At 32.9% G+C, this 18,985-nt stretch overlaps 3 protein-coding genes across 3 annotated transcripts; 1 reads left to right on the top strand and 2 right to left on the bottom strand.

Annotated features, from left to right (window-relative positions):
* The first annotated feature begins 1,241 nt into the window (after positions 1–1,241).
* On the top strand, positions 1,242–2,730 carry LOC104719108 (uncharacterized). The gene is made up of 3 exons (XM_010436953.2): positions 1,242–1,489; positions 1,797–1,926; positions 2,005–2,730. Exons 1-3 carry the CDS (start codon positions 1,339–1,341, stop codon positions 2,528–2,530), a joined length of 807 nt encoding a protein of 268 aa, XP_010435255.1. The 5' UTR covers positions 1,242–1,338; the 3' UTR covers positions 2,531–2,730.
* Positions 2,731–6,924: 4,194 nt separating this feature from the next.
* Positions 6,925–8,173, bottom strand: LOC109126857 (uncharacterized). Its single transcript, XM_019230743.2, has 4 exons — positions 8,026–8,173; positions 7,473–7,597; positions 7,226–7,383; positions 6,925–7,165 (listed from the first exon to the last, which is right to left on the bottom strand). The coding sequence occupies exons 1-4, from the start codon at positions 8,171–8,173 to the stop codon at positions 7,000–7,002; spliced, it is 597 nt and encodes a 198-aa protein (XP_019086288.1). The 3' UTR covers positions 6,925–6,999.
* Positions 8,174–9,786: 1,613 nt separating this feature from the next.
* Positions 9,787–11,725, bottom strand: LOC147936168 (uncharacterized). The gene is made up of 3 exons (XM_087470523.1): positions 11,526–11,725; positions 10,632–10,795; positions 9,787–10,523 (listed from the first exon to the last, which is right to left on the bottom strand). Exons 1-3 carry the CDS (start codon positions 11,677–11,679, stop codon positions 10,005–10,007), a joined length of 837 nt encoding a protein of 278 aa, XP_087326649.1. The 5' UTR covers positions 11,680–11,725; the 3' UTR covers positions 9,787–10,004.
* Positions 11,726–18,985: the final 7,260 nt, after the last annotated feature.

The following is an 18,985-nucleotide window of genomic DNA, read 5'->3' as shown; positions in this document are numbered from 1 at the left end:
TTTTTGTCATCAAATACACGTACGTACTCCAAATTTTTAATGTTTTTTTTTGTGTGTAAAGTGAAAGATCCCATATCTTTGAGTAGTAACAATGTTTATGGCATCATCAAACTTTTGGTAACAGTATTTAAGACACGTAGGAAAAGTATATTAAATAATCTTAACTTAACCCGTGCTATACTCGTCTAGTTAAGGATAATAATAGTGCTACAATCAAACAAATATCTACTGGCAATGGGCATAATACAAGCCACCTGTCTTGTGGTGACGTTAAAAGGCTTTAGACTGTTTCAAGTAATTACATAATTTATTGCCACAAGTCCTGACGTGGAATCCAATCAACATAAACTATATAGAAAAGACTTCAGTGTGAGATCGCATGTCTAAATTTCTTTAACACTTGGACATATATGAGTGGTCTAGTTATGTATTACTCCACCACCATCCATTGTTATTAGTTTTTAATAATGTTTTAACCTTTATAAGTAAGGGGGCTTGCATATGAGATAGGCCTTCTAAAACCCCATAGATAGTGTACGTGTCACATATTGAAGTTCAACTTTGTGCGAATATCACTTTTGCATAAAAAGAGTATATGATTTGATGCTTTAGAAATTGTTACCCAATGCCTTAACATTAGTTCTTTAACCCCTATAATACCCATTTTAGAAACCAATGAGAGCCTTTTTCCTTTTTCCTTTTTCCTTTTTCCTTTTTCCTTTTAACTTTATATTCATATGGCACAACACATTTGTTTTCTACAGTATCATTTGTTATAAATTTTACAAGAGAATCAAAAAAATTTGTATAAGGAATTATACATTTTAGAAAAAGATATGCTAAAAAACAAAATTGAACTTATGAGTTTATCAGATTTATTCTTTTGTCGTATATATTGATTAAATAATGAAATTTTATAACCTGATGTATATGATCTCGTGGTCTCTTTTACCTACATAGACTGTATGCCCTTAAATTTTTATGTCATAGGTTTTTTATCCTTGAAAGTTGGTTTCTTTTGATTTGATATGCTAAAAATCATATTAACATTGGTTTTAATAATATAAGAATAAAACTTTAATAAAAAAACGAATTCATTTTCTTTTGACCTCCCTCATCAACATTTCTTAATTAACATAAATAAAAACAACAAAAGATAGTGAGGGAAAAGAGTGGTGGACCCAAGAAGGCTTTAGTGAGTGCATATATAAGAACATAAGACATCGAAGCAGAGCAGCACAGAGCTTCCACAACAAGCCAAAGTGCAGAGCAGATTGGCAGATCTCTATAATAGTGAAAACAAATCTATTTTTCTCAAATCAAAGTCAGGAGATAAGAATGAGTTGGTGGGGATTGAAGGGAGGAGGATGGGGAATGGTGGAAGAAGTTTGGAGAAAAGGTCCATGGACCGCCGAAGAAGACCGTCTCTTGATCGAATACGTTCGTGTTCACGGTGAAGGTCGTTGGAACTCTGTTGCCAGACTCGCAGGTTTTATATTAGTCTATGGGTTATTAATATTTTTGATAATTTTCAATATTCTTAAACAAATGTTTTTTTTTTTTTGATAATTTTTAAATAAGCGCCAAACGCAAAGGCAAACAAAATATCTTATACTTATATTTACACTTTGAGTATATATTTTTAAGGAAAAGGTATTTTAGTGCCTAAAATGTTTATTTTTTATTATATTGTCTTTACATGTAAAAGTAAAACGCAAAGATTAAATATACGCAGCCAAATTGAACGTCATTAAGGCAATGATTGATTGATTCATTATTGATGTTTTGATCATTAGGATTGAAGAGGAATGGTAAAAGCTGCAGACTAAGGTGGGTGAATTACCTTAGACCAGACCTCAAGAGAGGACAGATCACTCCTCATGAAGAAAGTATAATACTTGATCTGCACGCTAAGTGGGGAAACAGGTAATATTTAGACCTAAAGCCAACACAAACAAATTCAGTCTTCTTTTATTGTATCTTAAGTATTAGGGTTTTGTATAGGTGGTCAACAATTGCACGTAGTTTACCGGGAAGAACAGACAATGAGATCAAGAACTATTGGAGAACCCATTTCAAGAAAAAAGCAAAGCCAGCGACTAACAATGAGGAGAAAACAAAGAGTCGTCTCCTTAAAAGGCAACAATTCAAGCAACAGAGAGAATTAGAGTTGCAACAAGAACAACAGTTGTTTCAGTTCGACCAACTCGATATGAAAAAGATCATCGCTTTACTCGAAGACAACAATAGTAGTAGCAGCAGCGATGGCGGCAGCAATGTGTTCTATGCTTCAAAACCCTTTCGCTATAATAACCCTAATTCGTTAGAAGAGCAGTACTTGCAAGGGAGATTTGCTCCAGTAAACATACCTGACGCTAATACTATGAACGAAGACAATGCGATATGGGACGGGTTTTGGAACATGGATGGTGTGGATGGACATGGTGGAAACTTGAGTGCTGTAGCTGCAACTGCTGCTTGTGGCCCAAGGAAGCCCTATTTCCATAACTTGGTGATTCCATTTTGTTAACTATGATCGACTTATGGAATTTCTTTTTTTCTTTTTTTTCTGTCTTAAGATTTTGGTTTGATAACTAGTTTATAACGCTACGAGCCTATTAGGTATCTTGTGATGAAGTGTGTGCGTGTGAAATGTAAAAGGACTACTGTAAGTATTCATCCGGTTCTCGAACTCCGCCTTTATTTGTTTTGCGGTGTCTCTTCTTCTTTCATGTTGATGTTTTTTTATTTTTCTTCTCAGTTCCATAATAAATTGTGTATCTAGTATTAGCTTTGATCTTAATTAACAAAATCTTTAAAACAAGAACACAATAATAACACTTGAATACGCAATTTGTTTTTCTTTGTTTTGTCTTTTTTTTTTTTCTTTAAATAGACAAAAGAGGGAGCGAAGGGGAATCATAACTCCTACAAGGAGGGGAATGTGAAGAGTGGAAGAGATGATTCCTAAACTTAAAGAAGAACGATTCTCCTCTTATTTCTATAATAGAAATTGACATTCTCCGATTTAGTTTGCTCAGTGGTTCGTATATATATAAGGAGCGGTCCTATGTATATTTAAATTTTGGTTACCCAATTTGGTGAGAAAGAGTTTACAAATTTAAAAATCAGATAATTACAATCTAGTACAGCTAAACAATCTGTTTAAAAGTTACAAAATGTTACAAGAACGAGAACTTAAGATATCGAGAATAAGGGAAGGTAAACACAAAGCAAACCAAACTCATCTAGTAGATTGGAGAAAGCTGGCCTCTATTTAGGGGACTGCACCATCCATCCCAACTCTGTACAATTTCTTTTGTTATAGTAAAACTGCAACTCAATTGAATACTTAAAAATCAAACAAAAATTGAATCGTTGTTCATGAAACGAGAATCCAAATCTCACAAGCTTGAGTATAGATAGAATAAACAACTCCCGCAAAATGAGTACACTACCATAGTCTCAAATTTAAGAACTAAGAAGAAGAAGATAACAACTAACAATAATTTAATGGGTTATCCCTGCAAATGTTCTTCGAGCTTCTTTATAATTTGCTTTAACAACAATTTGCTCTTGCTCTCTTCTTTCTTCAACCAATGAACTTATGCCAACGCATCATTCACCTCTCAGCCAATCATTGTTCATCATCTCACCTACTTCTTATTTTCCTATAACAAATCTTCCCTTCTTAGAGAACCTTGACCTCAAGGTTCATGGAAATTTCTTTTCCAGTTCTTTTACCATATCTGAATCTCTGTTTTTGAAGTTTCCAAACAGAAAGCTTGTGGGCATTGTTTATATTTAACCACCAATATATGCCTCAGGTAACTCACATGTAGCCCCTTCCACATAAACCATATCTTTTCTTTTACCAAATCTCGAAAGCTCTTTTTTTTTTGAAGTATCTAAACAAAGAGCCTATATGACTTATTAATTAGTTAGGCATTGCGCCGGTTTTATATTTAAACCTCCTATCTTTGCTCAATTTCCTCTTTCTCCAAAGTGGAAAAACAACTGTAGCTACCAAACAAGCATATATGTGTGCAATCTTCATACATTGCGTTAGCCCATTTTTCATTTACTTTATTCCCTGGAAAAATTTATGAGAGTATCTTCTCACTTGCTTGCCTCACCTGGTTAATCACATTGCTTTGGTTCTGACCACACTTACTAGTTTCCCACTGAAAAATCACTTCACACATTCCCTTCAAGCGGATATAATCTGGATTTATTCGCTTCTTATAGTTCCAACAAGACAGATCTAACTCAACCCCTAACTTTTGATCAAAACCCGAATACATATGAGACTATCTGATCACACATTATGATTGACTTAGATCCTATATTTTCTTTTAGCACAAAGTCGATTAACTTAGACAGCTCAAACATTTCATTATGATTGTAACATTGCCTTGGCCAGCCCCATTGTAACCCATCTGGTTCCCATACACGCATAGCTTGCAATTGTGGAAACCGTTCCTTACAATATAAAGGGAAACATTTCACTCCGACGATGAGACACATTTGGTCTTAATTCCTCCTTGGAATTTGCTTTTGTGGCATAACTTGCCGCCAAAGAGCACAATAACATCACTTTCTCCAAATGAACTTCATAAACACCTATCAAGGAAGGTTGAACTTGACTTTCCGTTAGTTTATGAAGATTGATGACCTTCACGTCTCTGACAAAACCTTTCCGAATACCCTGAAGAAGAACCTTTTTCTGTCCAATACGAAACTGCATCACTAACTTCTCAATATCATAAGCTATTGGCCCCAATGTCTCCAACCACTGAACGCCTAACACTATATCACACCCACCCAAGGGAATTAACATAAGATCAGCCTGAAATGGTGTTCCTCTAAATTCTCATTGAAACTTATCTGTTATAGCATCAACCCCCAACATTCTCCCATCACTTACTGAAACTCGAGCCATACTTTCAGGTTTTAAAACACAGTTCAACTTCTCAGCTGCGTTGGGATCCATAAGGTTGTGTGTAGAACACGAGTCAATGAGTATATACAAAACTTGCTTTTCATAAGAACCCTTCACCCTCATCGATTGGTATTCAGAGATTCCTGAAATCGCATTAGCAGAAGTATAAGCTATAACTTAGGTTTCCTCTAATTCAACCTTTTCCACCTATGCTTCTTCCAATTCTCCACAATCTGATTTGTGAGGCTTAACTGTAGTATCCTTAGGTTCCTCCATAGTAGTAAGAACTGTTTTATGAGAAGGCTCTGGTTTGGATGATAAAATCACTTTATATTGAACTCTTTTCCATAAGCTTGAGCTTTCTCATATAATCTTCCCACCAATAAGCATTGTTAAATAGACTTAGGTTGAAACATTCTAACATTCATATGAGTATCACTTCTCAGCCCGACCATCTATATTTCAACTAAGTGATCTTCAGATAATTTCACTTTGTCACTAATCAACGCAAAGCAAGCATGATATTCTTCAATTCTTTCTATTTCATGCAACTGTTCCAGCTCTGTAACGGAATCATCTATCAGCTTATAATATTTTCCTTGCAACCGCATTTTGTAAAAAAATTTACTAGTGATTTTTTATTAAGACTTTAATTTGAGTCAATATTCAATTAAATATTGCTTATCTCTAAACAATTTTTTTTCCTTTTTAAAGTTGTTTCTACATTTATTTGTCAATTTCTGGAAATTCTTATGACTTGTTTTTTATTTATTTAATATCAAGTAAATTCTTATATACGATGCGATCAATGTATCTTAAAATATTATATACGATGATATATTTTTTGTATTGCGTTTGAAAAGAAACCCTATTTTATTTTGTATTATTCAGTTTTTGTATAATAAATATATGATCGATGTAAAGCATGGTTTTTGTTTATACGTAAATTTCTATCGAAACACTTTTTGTATGTTTTTGTATTTTGTTATTAGTGGTTTATTGTTATTTACACGTAACTATATATCGACTTATGTTAGTCTAATTATGTACAAAAAGTAAAACAGGCCATAAAAGTTAGTGACTGCACAAAAGAAATCCACTGCCAACTTCTCCAAAACAAAAATAAAATAAAAAAATGAAGCTCTTTCTTATATACTATAAAGTAATCTCGATTATCTATATGGCGTAGTATGGATATTGGCGCACTAGATAAAAATTTGAGAATGTTCCGGGTGAGTGGTATATTTGGAAGAGAATGTTCAAAAAAGTTTTTGAAAATATTTTCGAGCCTCCTCAAGATACCTTAGAGAAAGCCACCCAAGAAGAAGAATTTTGGAGAAAATTAAACATTAGAGACATACTACTAGCGTTAGTAGAAGCTGGAATACTTTCGACCCCAATCCCACAAGAATCCATTGTATGCTTTATCGATGGGTCTTGCCCTACATAGGTGGATAGGAGCGAAAATGGTTGGATTGCGTCTATCAGTAATAGAATCTTGCATATGGGGCTGAAAGGATCGCGTAGAAGCCTATCTCCCTTACATGCAGAGTTAAACACCCTTGTTTGGGCTATGAAGTGTTTATTGGCTTTGGTCTTGGATATAACTCTAGTTGCTACAGATTTCTCAGACCTCCTCACGATGACGTCTAATATCAAAGATTGGTCGACCTTTTCATTTGAATTGAAGGACTTCATTCATTTCAGAGACAGATTTGCTAATTTTAGTATTAGATTTATTTCCCGAAATGATAATATCCACGCCAATAAACTTCCAAAATGTGCAAGAACACGAGATTTCTGTTTTTCCCATTTATGTTTGTCGGTACCTAATTGGTTCTCTCTCGAAAAAATCATCTTCCATAATGTAATATATGAGGTTTGTTTGTTAAAAAAGAAAAAGAAAAAATGAAGCAAGAAAAACGACCATGACATTTAATAGTTTGATAAACAAAAGGCGACATGAAAAAAGAAAAACTAAATGAAGCAAAGTCTATATGAAAAGAAGATAAAAAGAAGCCACAACATTCTGCTTTTGTCACTATCATTTCCCCTTACTACTCTTCCATCATTTCTGCCCCTCCAGCCGCTTCCCCTGCTGCAACTTCCTCGGCCACCACATTACCACCACTGCTTTCACCGCCAATACCAGTTCTTCCAGTGATGCCATAATACTCATACTTCATTGCGTGTAAGCGACATACAATAGCAGCACTCATGGACCTTCATGGTGGGTAAGTGTTCTTCTACATCCTCGTCTCCAAGAAAGATTCATCCCTAAACATCATGTTGTCGTTGAGAGGGATTTCGTTCGAAGCATATGGAGACTGGATAGGAGCAAATGGAGGATGAATAGGAACATATGGACGATGCATAGGTGGATTGGTAGCGATATGACTTTCAACAGAAGAAACCACATCGTCACTCCACACCATGGTTGGCTGAACCAAAAATGAATCGTCAATGTGTTAAGTGCTCATTAAATAATGTCAATTCCAAACCTAATAAAATTAAGGTATATATCTGTTACCGAGACCGGAAATGATGGAAATGAAGCCTCAATAGGTTTTGGCAACAACCATTGACCTTTCTCTATTTGTCTACAGCATGGAAATTCCATGCTAGTCTTAAAATTAAAATATGACCCTATACAATCTGTAGGGAAACATGTCAAGCAAGAAATTGATAGATGTAACCAATAGCTTATAAGAAAATCCAAAACTATTGGCGGATGATTTACAATTTTAAAAATTCATAAGAAAAAAAAAATAGCCAACAAATATTATAGATAATCAAGGATTTATCAAAGACTATTTTATAATCTTTAAAACTAATATTATAATGTAAATAGATATGAGTTAATGGATTCACAACTAAACGATTAAAAAAAAAAAAGCAAATAGCAAGAATCTAGGAACAAATCTAGAAATGTATATATTTTTTTTTTTTTTGACAACAAAATGGTCAGCTCATGTGAGCAAATGGGAACAAATTAAGATGAAAAATAGATTTGAAAATGGATTTATTTTTCTTGAAACGAGATTAATTAATCCTATTTTTTAAAAAATGAACAAAATGTTCACCCAAATGAAAGAGATGGCGACAACGAAGCTTAACAAGACCTCGTTCATCATCATGGTTTGCCAATAGCTCTAGAAAAACCACACAATCGTCAACGTCAACTGGTTCAACAACTCGTTTGGTTTCCTTATCATCACTCTCTAAACTCATAGCTATAGTTAAACGTTATGTAAACAAACCTAATCCCAAAATCTCTGAAGGGAACAGAGAGGAAGAGTCTAATTTATATAGATGGGAAAATATTGGTTGATGCAATTTCTTCTCATATATATTCTTTAGTAAAATAGTTAAGACTTCTGCTTTGACTCTCCTACAAACTTAACAATATCCTTATGTTCTTTCTACAGTTTTACATAAACTACCAAAATAATATGATCATTTTAATATTTTATAGTAAATTAGATCCCAATCTTAAATTATGCGCCAATTATATTTATAACAAATTTCTAACATATATGGAAAAATATCAATACATAACAGATTTTTAAGATAGTTCGCGCCTATATTTAAAATAGTTCGGCCCAACTATATATATAGAACTACTATTGTTAGGTAATTATATCTTAAAATAACTAAAACAAATCAATGTTAAAAAAAAATCTGGACAGTTGTGCTACTCTAAGGAAGGAGTATCCATAGTTTTACACTTTTTTGATTAAAAAAATGACATCAAATGTCATTGTTAAAGGGTAAAATTTTAAATTAAATATTCCACTAATAAAATATTTTTCAAAATTATTAGTTTCCAAAAAAAATTCACTTTCTATCTCTAATTTATGCTAGATTATTTTTTTTTATAATAATTGTTAGCCGATCAAAATTTGAAAAACTAAGATATCAATTTATACCATATGATTTGTTTTAAATTATATTAGGAATATTTGTTAAATTTGATGATTCTCATCTTAAATTTGATCTAATTTTAAAATTATCATACAATACATATTAATTAACATATGATTATCATATTTTCTGCATATATTGTGATTAAAAAAACGGTGATATATTACTCAACCTTTGAATAAAAGAATGTGTGTTTAGATTTCCTCGCTCGGTCATTTAGAATTTTAATCATAGAACCTTCCTTTGAGAACTGTTTTCTTCCAGTTTGGGCTGCTGATCTTGGAGTTTCCTTCTAACTAATATGTGGTTGACAAAAAAAAAAATATGTGTCAAATTTTTCACATCCACAGGTAGATAAAATTAAAATTATGCGGATTAGTAAAATTAATAAGTCTTAGTCATAAATTTTTATTACTTAGTATTTATTAAGACTTTAATTTTGAGTCAATATTCAAACTACAAATTAAATAATGAAAAGAGATTTAGTTCCTTTTAAAATTTGTTTCTATATTATTTATCAATATTATGGAATCCACATATTTCATTTTATTTCTATTTAATATTAATTGAAATCTTTCTGTCTATTTTTTTTAAAAAAACTTTTTTCCCCTTCATAATTAATACTTTCGATTAACGTATTTTTTACATCAATGTATTTTAAAATATTCTACGATAATTTCTTTGCGTTATGTTTGAAGGGAAACAAAATCTATTTTTTCTATTCATTTTTTTTGTTAATTTGAATGATATAAGATATGGTCTTTATTGCTAGATCGGTAAATTCGCATTGAAAATCGTTTACTGTGTTTTGTATTTGGTTGCCAACGTTTTATTAAAACAATAATTTTTTTTCTTTTAACTTTACAAACATTTGGGTTAGTCTAATATTATGCATAAAATAAAATAAAAAGCCATAAATATTGTTATGATGCACCAAGAAATTCAATGCCAAGTTGTCCATAACAAAAACCAAATGTAACAAGAACAAAACAAACAAAAACCATGAAATTTGATAGTTTGAGGAAGAAAAAGCAACAAAACAAAAACTAAATGAAGGAAAGTCTTAAATGATAGATCACATAAACCATATTATGTTCGAGCCACAACTTCTTGCTTTTGTCACCATCATTTTCAGTTGCTACTCTTCCGTCATTTCTGTCCCTCCTGCCGCATCACCATCGCTGCTTTCATCGCCTCCCCCACCGCTGCTTTCACCGCCTCCCCCAGTTCCTCCGGTGCCATAATTCTCATACATCATTGCTTGTAAGCGATTTTCGCTATTAGCAATAAGGAATAAGTGTTGCTCTATCTGACGCTGCATCCTCGTGTCCGAGGAAGGGTCATGCCTCCATATGTCAAGCCTCGCATTGCCACTGTGACGGACTGATTGGTCCGGAGCATAGGGACGGTGCATAGGATTCGGAGCATATGGAGGAGGGTACACAGGGCTAGGAGCATATGGAGGGTACACCTGGCTCGGAGCTAATGGAGGGTACAGCTGGCTCGGAGCAAGTGAAGGATACACAGGGTTTGGAGCAAATGGAGGGTGTTCAGGGTTCGGATCATATGCAACGCTAATAGGTGGAGTGTAGGAGAAGATTCTATCGATATAACTCTCGACAGAAGACGACACACTGTCAGACCTCATCATGGTTGGCTGAACGAACAAATGAATATGTTAAGTACTGATCACTGAATAATATGAAATTCCAAACCTAATATAATACGAGACACTTTTGGTAAAATTAAGGTATAGATCTGTTACCGAGTCAGGTATATCAACTCCAGTTTCATCATGCACAATATCCAAAGTGAATTGGGGGAATGAAGGCTCTTCAGGTTTTGGCAACATCCATTGACCTTTCTCAATCTGCCTACAGTTTGGACATTCCATGCTCTTCTTAAAATTGAACGCTGAGCCGATGCAATCTGTAGGAAAAGATGTCAAGGAATAAATTGATTCATGTTACAACATAGCTTATATAAGAAAAACCAAAACTATTAGCAGTGATGGGTTATAATTTTAAAAGTTCCTAATGAATTTTCTCAGGCAACAATATATCATACTAATTTGCTAAATAATCTCATATATATGTTGGGACAATTTTGGCCGACATAAATACATAGACATCAATTTTGGTCGTAATAAATATATAGACAACCAAGGATGTCTCAGAGATCTAGTGTTGTATAATCAGAATAACCAGTATTGTAATGCTAGGTATGAGTTAATAAATGCATCAAACAAGGTGGGGAGAGACAGAAAAACAAATATACAAGTCGTGGAACTAAGAGTCTGCATACAATAATTCCTTCAAGAATATATTCACAACAAAACCATAGAAAACAAAACAAATATTAAGAATCTGCAAACAAATCGAAATATATGTATTAAAATGAAATCAGCAGTAACAGATCTGATGAAAATGGATTTATTTTTGAAACACGAAGTTCCATTGAAAATTAATTTTTGGTGGTCTTCACACACAAAAACCGAAGAGGAGTAGTGTTATATGTAGTCTAATATGTATCTAAATAAACAGAAACAAATAAAATGAAAATGGATTCGAATATGGATTATTTTTCTTGAAACGAGATTAATCCTATGCAAAAAAAAATTGGGTGCTCTTTGGCAAACAAAAGATAACAAAATACGTACCGAGATGAAACTGGTGGCGACATCGAAGCTTAACAAGAGTTCGTTCATCATCATTGTTTGGCAATGGCTCGAGACAAACCCCACACTCCTCAACGTCAACGTCAACTGGTTCAACGACTCGTTTGGTTTCCTCAACACCACTCCTTAAACTCATAGCTATTGTCTAATCTTATGTAAAACCCAATCTCAAAATGACTGAAGGGAACAAAGAGGAAGAGCCTAATTTATATAGAAGGGCAAATAACATTAAAAATATTGATTTTATTTCTAGAAAGATAGTAATTAAAAAATTTCTGCTTTGACTCTCCAATAAAATTCACAATCTTCATGTTTTTCCCAATATTTTTAAGTTTTTACATAAACTACCAAACAATATGACATTTTTTGTAACTTTGTACTAAATACCGAACAAGTATAACGACTATTGTTCGTTAATTATTTTTAATTAATATGTAAAAAATATCAATAAATAAAGAATATTTTATGTATTTTGCACCGATTATTCATAATGAATATCTAACTTATTTAGAAAAGTAAAAATAAATAACAAATAATAAAAATATTATACCTAACAAATAATATAAAAAAATTATATTTCTAATGTAATATAATTTTCTAGGAAAAATGGAAAATATATCTTAGAAATATATTTCCCTCTAATGGGAGTGCATATTACATCCCCTTGACCCCTTTATAGATGACTCTTATTTCTGAGATTTCTTTCTATTAAAATTAATTGATAACAAAAGAAAGATAGAAATATATAAAAGAGGAAACTGGAAATACAGGTTATTTTTTTCTTCATTTGTGCATGTATACTTTCTGTAGATAATTTTGATGAATAGATTTATAATAATTAAAGAAATATAAAACTGTAGAAATTGACTTCTTTTTTTTGTCAAAACCTTTGCCTTCATCCATTCAAAATAGAAAACCATTGCAAATACAAAAAAGGAGCAAAGACCAAAGTTTGAAACATTACAATACAAAGCAATCCCCAATGCCAATAAAGTAGTAACCGAATTCATCAATTTTGGATCCAAGAGAGCTATAAGAGAGCCGCGTTTTTATTTAATGTCTTAATAATATTATGTTGAAGTAATGTTCAACACTTGGTCGTGTAACCAAGTCAATAATCAGAACACAAAGTCAAAACGTTTTGAATATGTATTTTACATTAATCAATTATTTTCTCCAAGTATAAACTCAATTAATTTTCTTTTTATCAAATACGAAACCTAGGTAGAAGCTACGAACCACTAAATTTTGGAATTATTGTTAACAAAAATTAATTAAAACTTGGGACTTAGAAAACTAAGCAAGTAACAGATGTCCAATGTAAATTTTATATAAGATAGAATAACTTTTATATAATATAGAGTAAACTTAGAGTGGATATTCAAAATTTTGTATAATATATCGTGCTATTTTTGAATCTTTCTCTTTCTGGAACAAGGCCGAATATTTTCGAATCTTTAGCAGAATCCCTCTATGTCTTGCGGATCAAGATACTCTTCTCTACAAATAAAGTGTCCCATTCTCTCCGAAAGCATCCAATCAGATCGAGTCCGATCCAATTTGCTAAACACCAAAGCTTCCACCAAATATGCCTTATCTCTTAGCAAAAAGTATGTTTTGAGAGTATATCGTAGAATCGTTCGTAAAATCTATAATCGAGTGTAGCGCCGCTATATGAATTGCATTATAACTTCCCTCATACTTCATACGAATGAACTCCATATGTGTACGAATCATTTTCATTTTTCATGGAATTTATAAATCCCTTTACAACCATACACAAATTTAACACTCTTAACATGCTTATCAATTTCCATACGATCTTAACAATAGAATGTAACAGAAAATTTATACCATTCTAACCTTTACTACTTCAATATACTAATATGCATGCTTATTGATCCAACAGCAAGTAATTTGCAAATCGATCGATCAATAAATCACTTTCATCGCCCACTATACGAATCAATAAAAAAATGAATCACGTAATATATATACGAATCAAACGTACACAATACTTCATCGTCACTGGACTGACCTTGATTGACGTGTGTTAGGAGTTTGACAGATTAGCAGGGACTGAGGACTGTCGATCGTACATATTCTTGAATCTATTCAATTACACAAAACCGAGAATAATATTAACATAAAGATTTATAATTATGTGGTATTACTTTTTCGACTAAGTAGAATTATATAGAACTTAAGAATCCAAATACAATGTTGTTCCATGCAAATTGATGGGTTAGTTACATCACAGTAAAGATGAAATCAGATTTTTGATAATATTGTGATATTTTGCCACTTTAATGGTTTCTCCATTTATAATATAGGATGTTTTAGAGATTTTTATTTGTTCTTTTATAATAGAGAGTATTTTCAACTTTCAAAACAAGTTTTAGATTAACTTCATATTTTTTTATTATTTTTTTTTATGGAGTCTTGTTTATAATTGAATAAATTTTAATAGACGTGGTTTTATTTAAAATATAAAACTAGAGCAAAATTATAAAATATACTAAAAACAACAAAAAAGTGGTTTGAAAGGCTTTTGATTTCTACGACTATGGTCTATTGCGGCCAAATTCCGTAACAAATGTTCAAGAAAGAAAAGTGAACATTTGTACGTATTAACCCTACATTCTTCAAATTGACACTTACTCAGTAAAATGCAATTTTGGGATTAAACTAATAACTCCTCCCTAACGAGTTCAATAATCACGCGATACCATTAGCCGTGTAACGTCCGAGTGCAATCTTTTAGTAGGCCCCACATCTTTTCTAATTTCGTGTATTTATCCTTATTAGATGGCCGGTTTTCTATATCTTAAAAGTTTGAATACTTTTTTACTGATCCTACAAATCATCATGTAATTATTCTACATATTTTATCATTTGCAAAATTTTGATAATTATTTTTTGAAAAATCATCCATGATGATTGTAAAGATATTTGAGAAGAGGCTATAAAATGAATTATCTAGAAAACATTAGTTAAACTAGAGGTTCGACTCACTTATGTACCAAATTATCATTATATGTATATGAGTATCTTGTGTGAACCTGAGTATTTAAACAAATATCCCATTTTAGTGTTTTCTTAATGAAATTAATCAACGAACAATATATCATTTTTATCTCCTCTCTACTTTTGATATCGTCTATCTCTCATTCTTTATTTTCACTCTCTCCTACGTTAGTTCAAAGATCTAAATATCTACTCAACCCCAGCCGCAAAGACACCGAATGAAATTTATGTGTTACGTTAGTTAACTATCCATACTAAATTGTGATTTTGCAAACATCATCTCATGCGGATCAAATTTGCTATATTATGTATCTATACACAAAGAAACCAAAGTAGAAGTGGTTCAATGTTCTAAAATAAATACGAAGGGAAACATTTCAGGAGAATATGAAAATAAATAACCGACTATGTTGCAAACAGGAAAAAATGATGATGTATTGATGACTAGAATTGAAGATCTCATAGTCGACTATTTGGTAGAAAAAGCTAATCCAACAAACCTTGATTACAATGTCGGAGATGCAGATCCAGAACATGAATTTCAGTGTAATTTATCGTCTTCTGATGATGATAACAAGAACACGAAGAACCATATGCGTAGTATGTTTAATTATGTTTGATATACTATGTATTATTATTTGTTAAAAAAATATATTATGTATTATTATTAATTAAATTTTTTTTTTTGTTTTTATGTTAAAATATGTTAAGTTTGTTTCAATATTTTTATGAATAATTATGAGTAATATTTGCAATTAGAATTTTTACCAAAAAAATTAAATATTTGCAATTAGAATTTAAAAAGTTGGGCTAAAAATAGGACCAAATCCAATTAGTTAGAAGATTAAGGCCTAATCTCCTAAACCCACTCATCTTCTTCCTCTCTATTCTTCGAAACCCTAAAGTCGTAACTCATCTTCTTCCTCTCAATTCTTTGAAACTCTCATCTCTCGGTCTATCTAAACTCAGTATTTAGATCTTCTATCTCACGGTTGATCAGTCTCTCTTTGATCTCTTAGTTCCTAATCGAGGAAGAAAAAGGAAAGTTGGTCCTAATCGTTTCTTAGAGAGTGGAGGGTCAACACCAAATCTACGGCCTAACACTCTACCCATTCAGTACAACTTCACCCCGGCGTTCCAAGTTCCTCCTCCGCTGCAGACACCTGAAGTACAAGTCCCCGTTTAGCAACGACAGTCAACAACAGCCCAGATCTATAACTATCCTCCACCTCAACAACTATTTCAGAACTTTTTTACTCACCCACCTCAACCTCAACTACACCGACTCCTTCAAAAAAAGTCTACTACAATCCACAGACTCATGCCACTCTTCCTGATTACCAGCTTCTCCAATTCAACTCTCTCATACTCATAGTAATCCTTCGCATCCATCGTCTCAAGGCAAAAACTTCCAAGACAAACTCCAGGAGAACATGTTGCGGGCTCTAAATGCACTATTTGTGGTGCCAAACAAGGATAAGTACACCACTGTTCTCTTCTACGCCCCTACCAAACACCCAATGGTATGATCTCATACTTCTTCAAAACTGGAATTAGTGTTTAGGACTCATTGGTTTTGGTATTATATCCTTGTTTATTTTGAAGTGTCTTCGACTATTGTAATGGATTGTTATATTAGTCTCATTGGTTTGGTTTTTAAGTGTCTACGACTATTGCCACCTATTTACTTGTATTATTGTTTCATGTGTATGGAGGTTTGATCGTGACAAATGATTTATATTTTTTCGAAAGACTACTAAAGTTCTTATATACAAATTCAAAACTCCCTACTACAGCTGGACATGTGCCTTGGAAGAAAAAATAGAGATACTTCCTTGAGTTTGCGGTAAAGTTTTATGTCCTATAGCCTTCATATATAGCTCTAGTTGTCTTCTTATTTTCACTCACATTAGTTCCTTTTTTTTTGTAGAAAACCCATACCTGGAATCTTTTGATAATTGGGACAGTTCAAGCTTATTTCGAGGTCATCTGTCAAAATAGGCTCAAAGACATGGTTAGCACCGTGAGAACTAGTAGATGGAAACCTAAATGGATTGGAAATACTGTCTGAAAAACAGTGACAGATTACTGGGACACTGAAGAAGCACAACAAACGAGTAAAACCAATTCTGATCCCCGTATGTCTGACCGTAAAAACCTCGGTCCTCATGTCCACCTTTCATGGCCAAAGTCGTATCGACAAATCCAAGCCAAAATGGTGAGTCAATTTTGTTGTTACACCTTTGCCACTTTTAATTTTGATGTAGCTGTTATTTTTTTTAATTAGTCCTTTTTGTTTTCTAACATTGCAGGAAGATGAATTGGGAAGAAAAGTCCGTATTGGTGATGTTTTCATCAAGGCACATACAAAGCCTGTTGGTACATATATTAATAGGAAGGCATAGAAGATTGTAGAAACATATGAGAAGAATTTTCAAGAGAGGGTGTCTCAGCTCTAGGAAGATCCTTCTATTGTGTCAGATGGTTATTCACGGCCAGGCGAGCTCACAACAGAAGAATATACCTCTCTTCATGTTACGTTTTATTCTAACAATACACATTTATAGTCTTGGAGTTTAATTTGTCATGCTCTAATCTCTAGGTTTCTCTTACTTTACAGTCCACTTAGAAAGATTCAAGAGGAAAACCTTATGGAGTTGGAAGCCTCCATAACTGGCTTTTCAATGGCAAGCAGAAGCAAGAAGGTGACTTTTCTACCTTTGTGGCTTTGCAAGAACAGTTGAAGGAAGCTCAACACATGATAGAAGAGCAGGCTGTTCATACGTTGAGGAGTGATGCAGAAATTGGTGAGCAATCCGAAGTCATTGATGAACATAAGGACAAGATTGACCACTTCTCCTTGGAGGAGAAGTTTCTGCGGGAATGTGATCCAGGGTACTAGAATTTCATGGCAATCCATTCAGCTAAAGAGACAACCACATACCCTCTTCACCAAAAATATCCAATTTCAACTCCATTAATGTTTGCTTCATAGGTTTCTCTATGTCTTAATTAACTCTTTTTTTATGAACTCAATGGCACTTTAAGATTGTGTTGTACTTTTTGTAATTTTGGTAACTTGAGCAAGTACAATGTATTTCTTTATTTCAATATTATGTGATGCTTTAAGTTTCCAAATTCGAATCATTCCTTTTGGTTTGGTCGACAGGAATGAAACGAAGAGGAATTAGGGCATGTTATATTCAATTTCTGAAAACATTAGCCGCCAAATAGTCGTAACAATAGTAACTATAAAGTCACTAACTTAAGTGACTATATAGTGACTAATACATATAGATACGGTATTATTCAGCTGTTTTTCGCCAACAAGTCACCAACATTATACGACTATCTCCTGACTACAATAAGAACACCATTTGTTCAGGTTTCTTAATCACATTATAGCCGCAAAATAGTCACTATAGTTTACGACTACATTATGACTACACTATGACTACTTGTATATTTTCGTACATTAATCAGTAAAAGACGACTATTTTTTACAATTATAACAATTAACAACTCTCGATTTACGACTATTTAAAATAGTAGTTACATAGTCGTAACTCCTATTTTTACGACTACCAGGCGACTAAAAGTGTAGTCGCTATCAAGTTGTTTTCTTGTAGTGATGAATGATGAGTCAGCCGATAAGAAGACGAATCAACGACTTGTTTAATTGGGGAAATCAGGTTATCGTGGAAACAGAAGATGAGAGGCAACTTTGGCGATGGAAGTGAGTCCATTCACACCAGTAAAAGTTAGTCAGAGAAAAGCTTCATGATTCTAGTTTAGAAAAATCATGGAGAAAGTTCATTATCACCACTGATCCTTGCCATACCCATTAAATTGATGTAGTATTCCCACAAGCTTGTGAAACATGAGGGTAAGAATGATTCTTCAAGACAGAAGATGGAGTCCTCTAAAAGGAGATGAATCTACGTATGTATGTATGATGGTCAGAAATCTGATGACTGGATTTTTAGGTTAAAAAATACTTCCGTAGTAAATCGGATCCTTACATAAATCTATTTAAGGGATGAATATTTTCATTCAACTCCTTTTCTATTGCATTTAACACCTATCTTACTATCTATATAAAGAAACAACCTTGATTTCTTTGTCCTCTATCATTTCCATCAGCAAACCTAAATTACTCAATATAGACTACTTTAAAAACCATGACTCTTCTCCTAACCCTCCTTTTGAACTTTGATTTCTTTGTCCTCTATCATTTCCATCAGCAAACCTAAATTACTCAATATAGACTACTTTAAAAACCATGACTCTTCTCCTAACCCTCCTTTTGAACTTTATATCGCAATATAATTATCTAATTCCAACAATACTTTACTTAAGTCCATAATCGTTAGTTCAACTCTACTCCTCAATTTAAGGGCAATGGTGACCACCGT

Source organism: Camelina sativa, chromosome 10 (assembly GCF_030686135.1).
Source record: "Camelina sativa cultivar CO46 ecotype springtype chromosome 10, ASM3068613v1".
In the NCBI taxonomy this organism is placed as follows: Eukaryota; Viridiplantae; Streptophyta; class Magnoliopsida; order Brassicales; family Brassicaceae; genus Camelina; species Camelina sativa.
The sequence above is the reverse complement of the archived record's forward strand: the minus strand, read 5'-3'. Positions and strand labels throughout refer to the sequence as shown.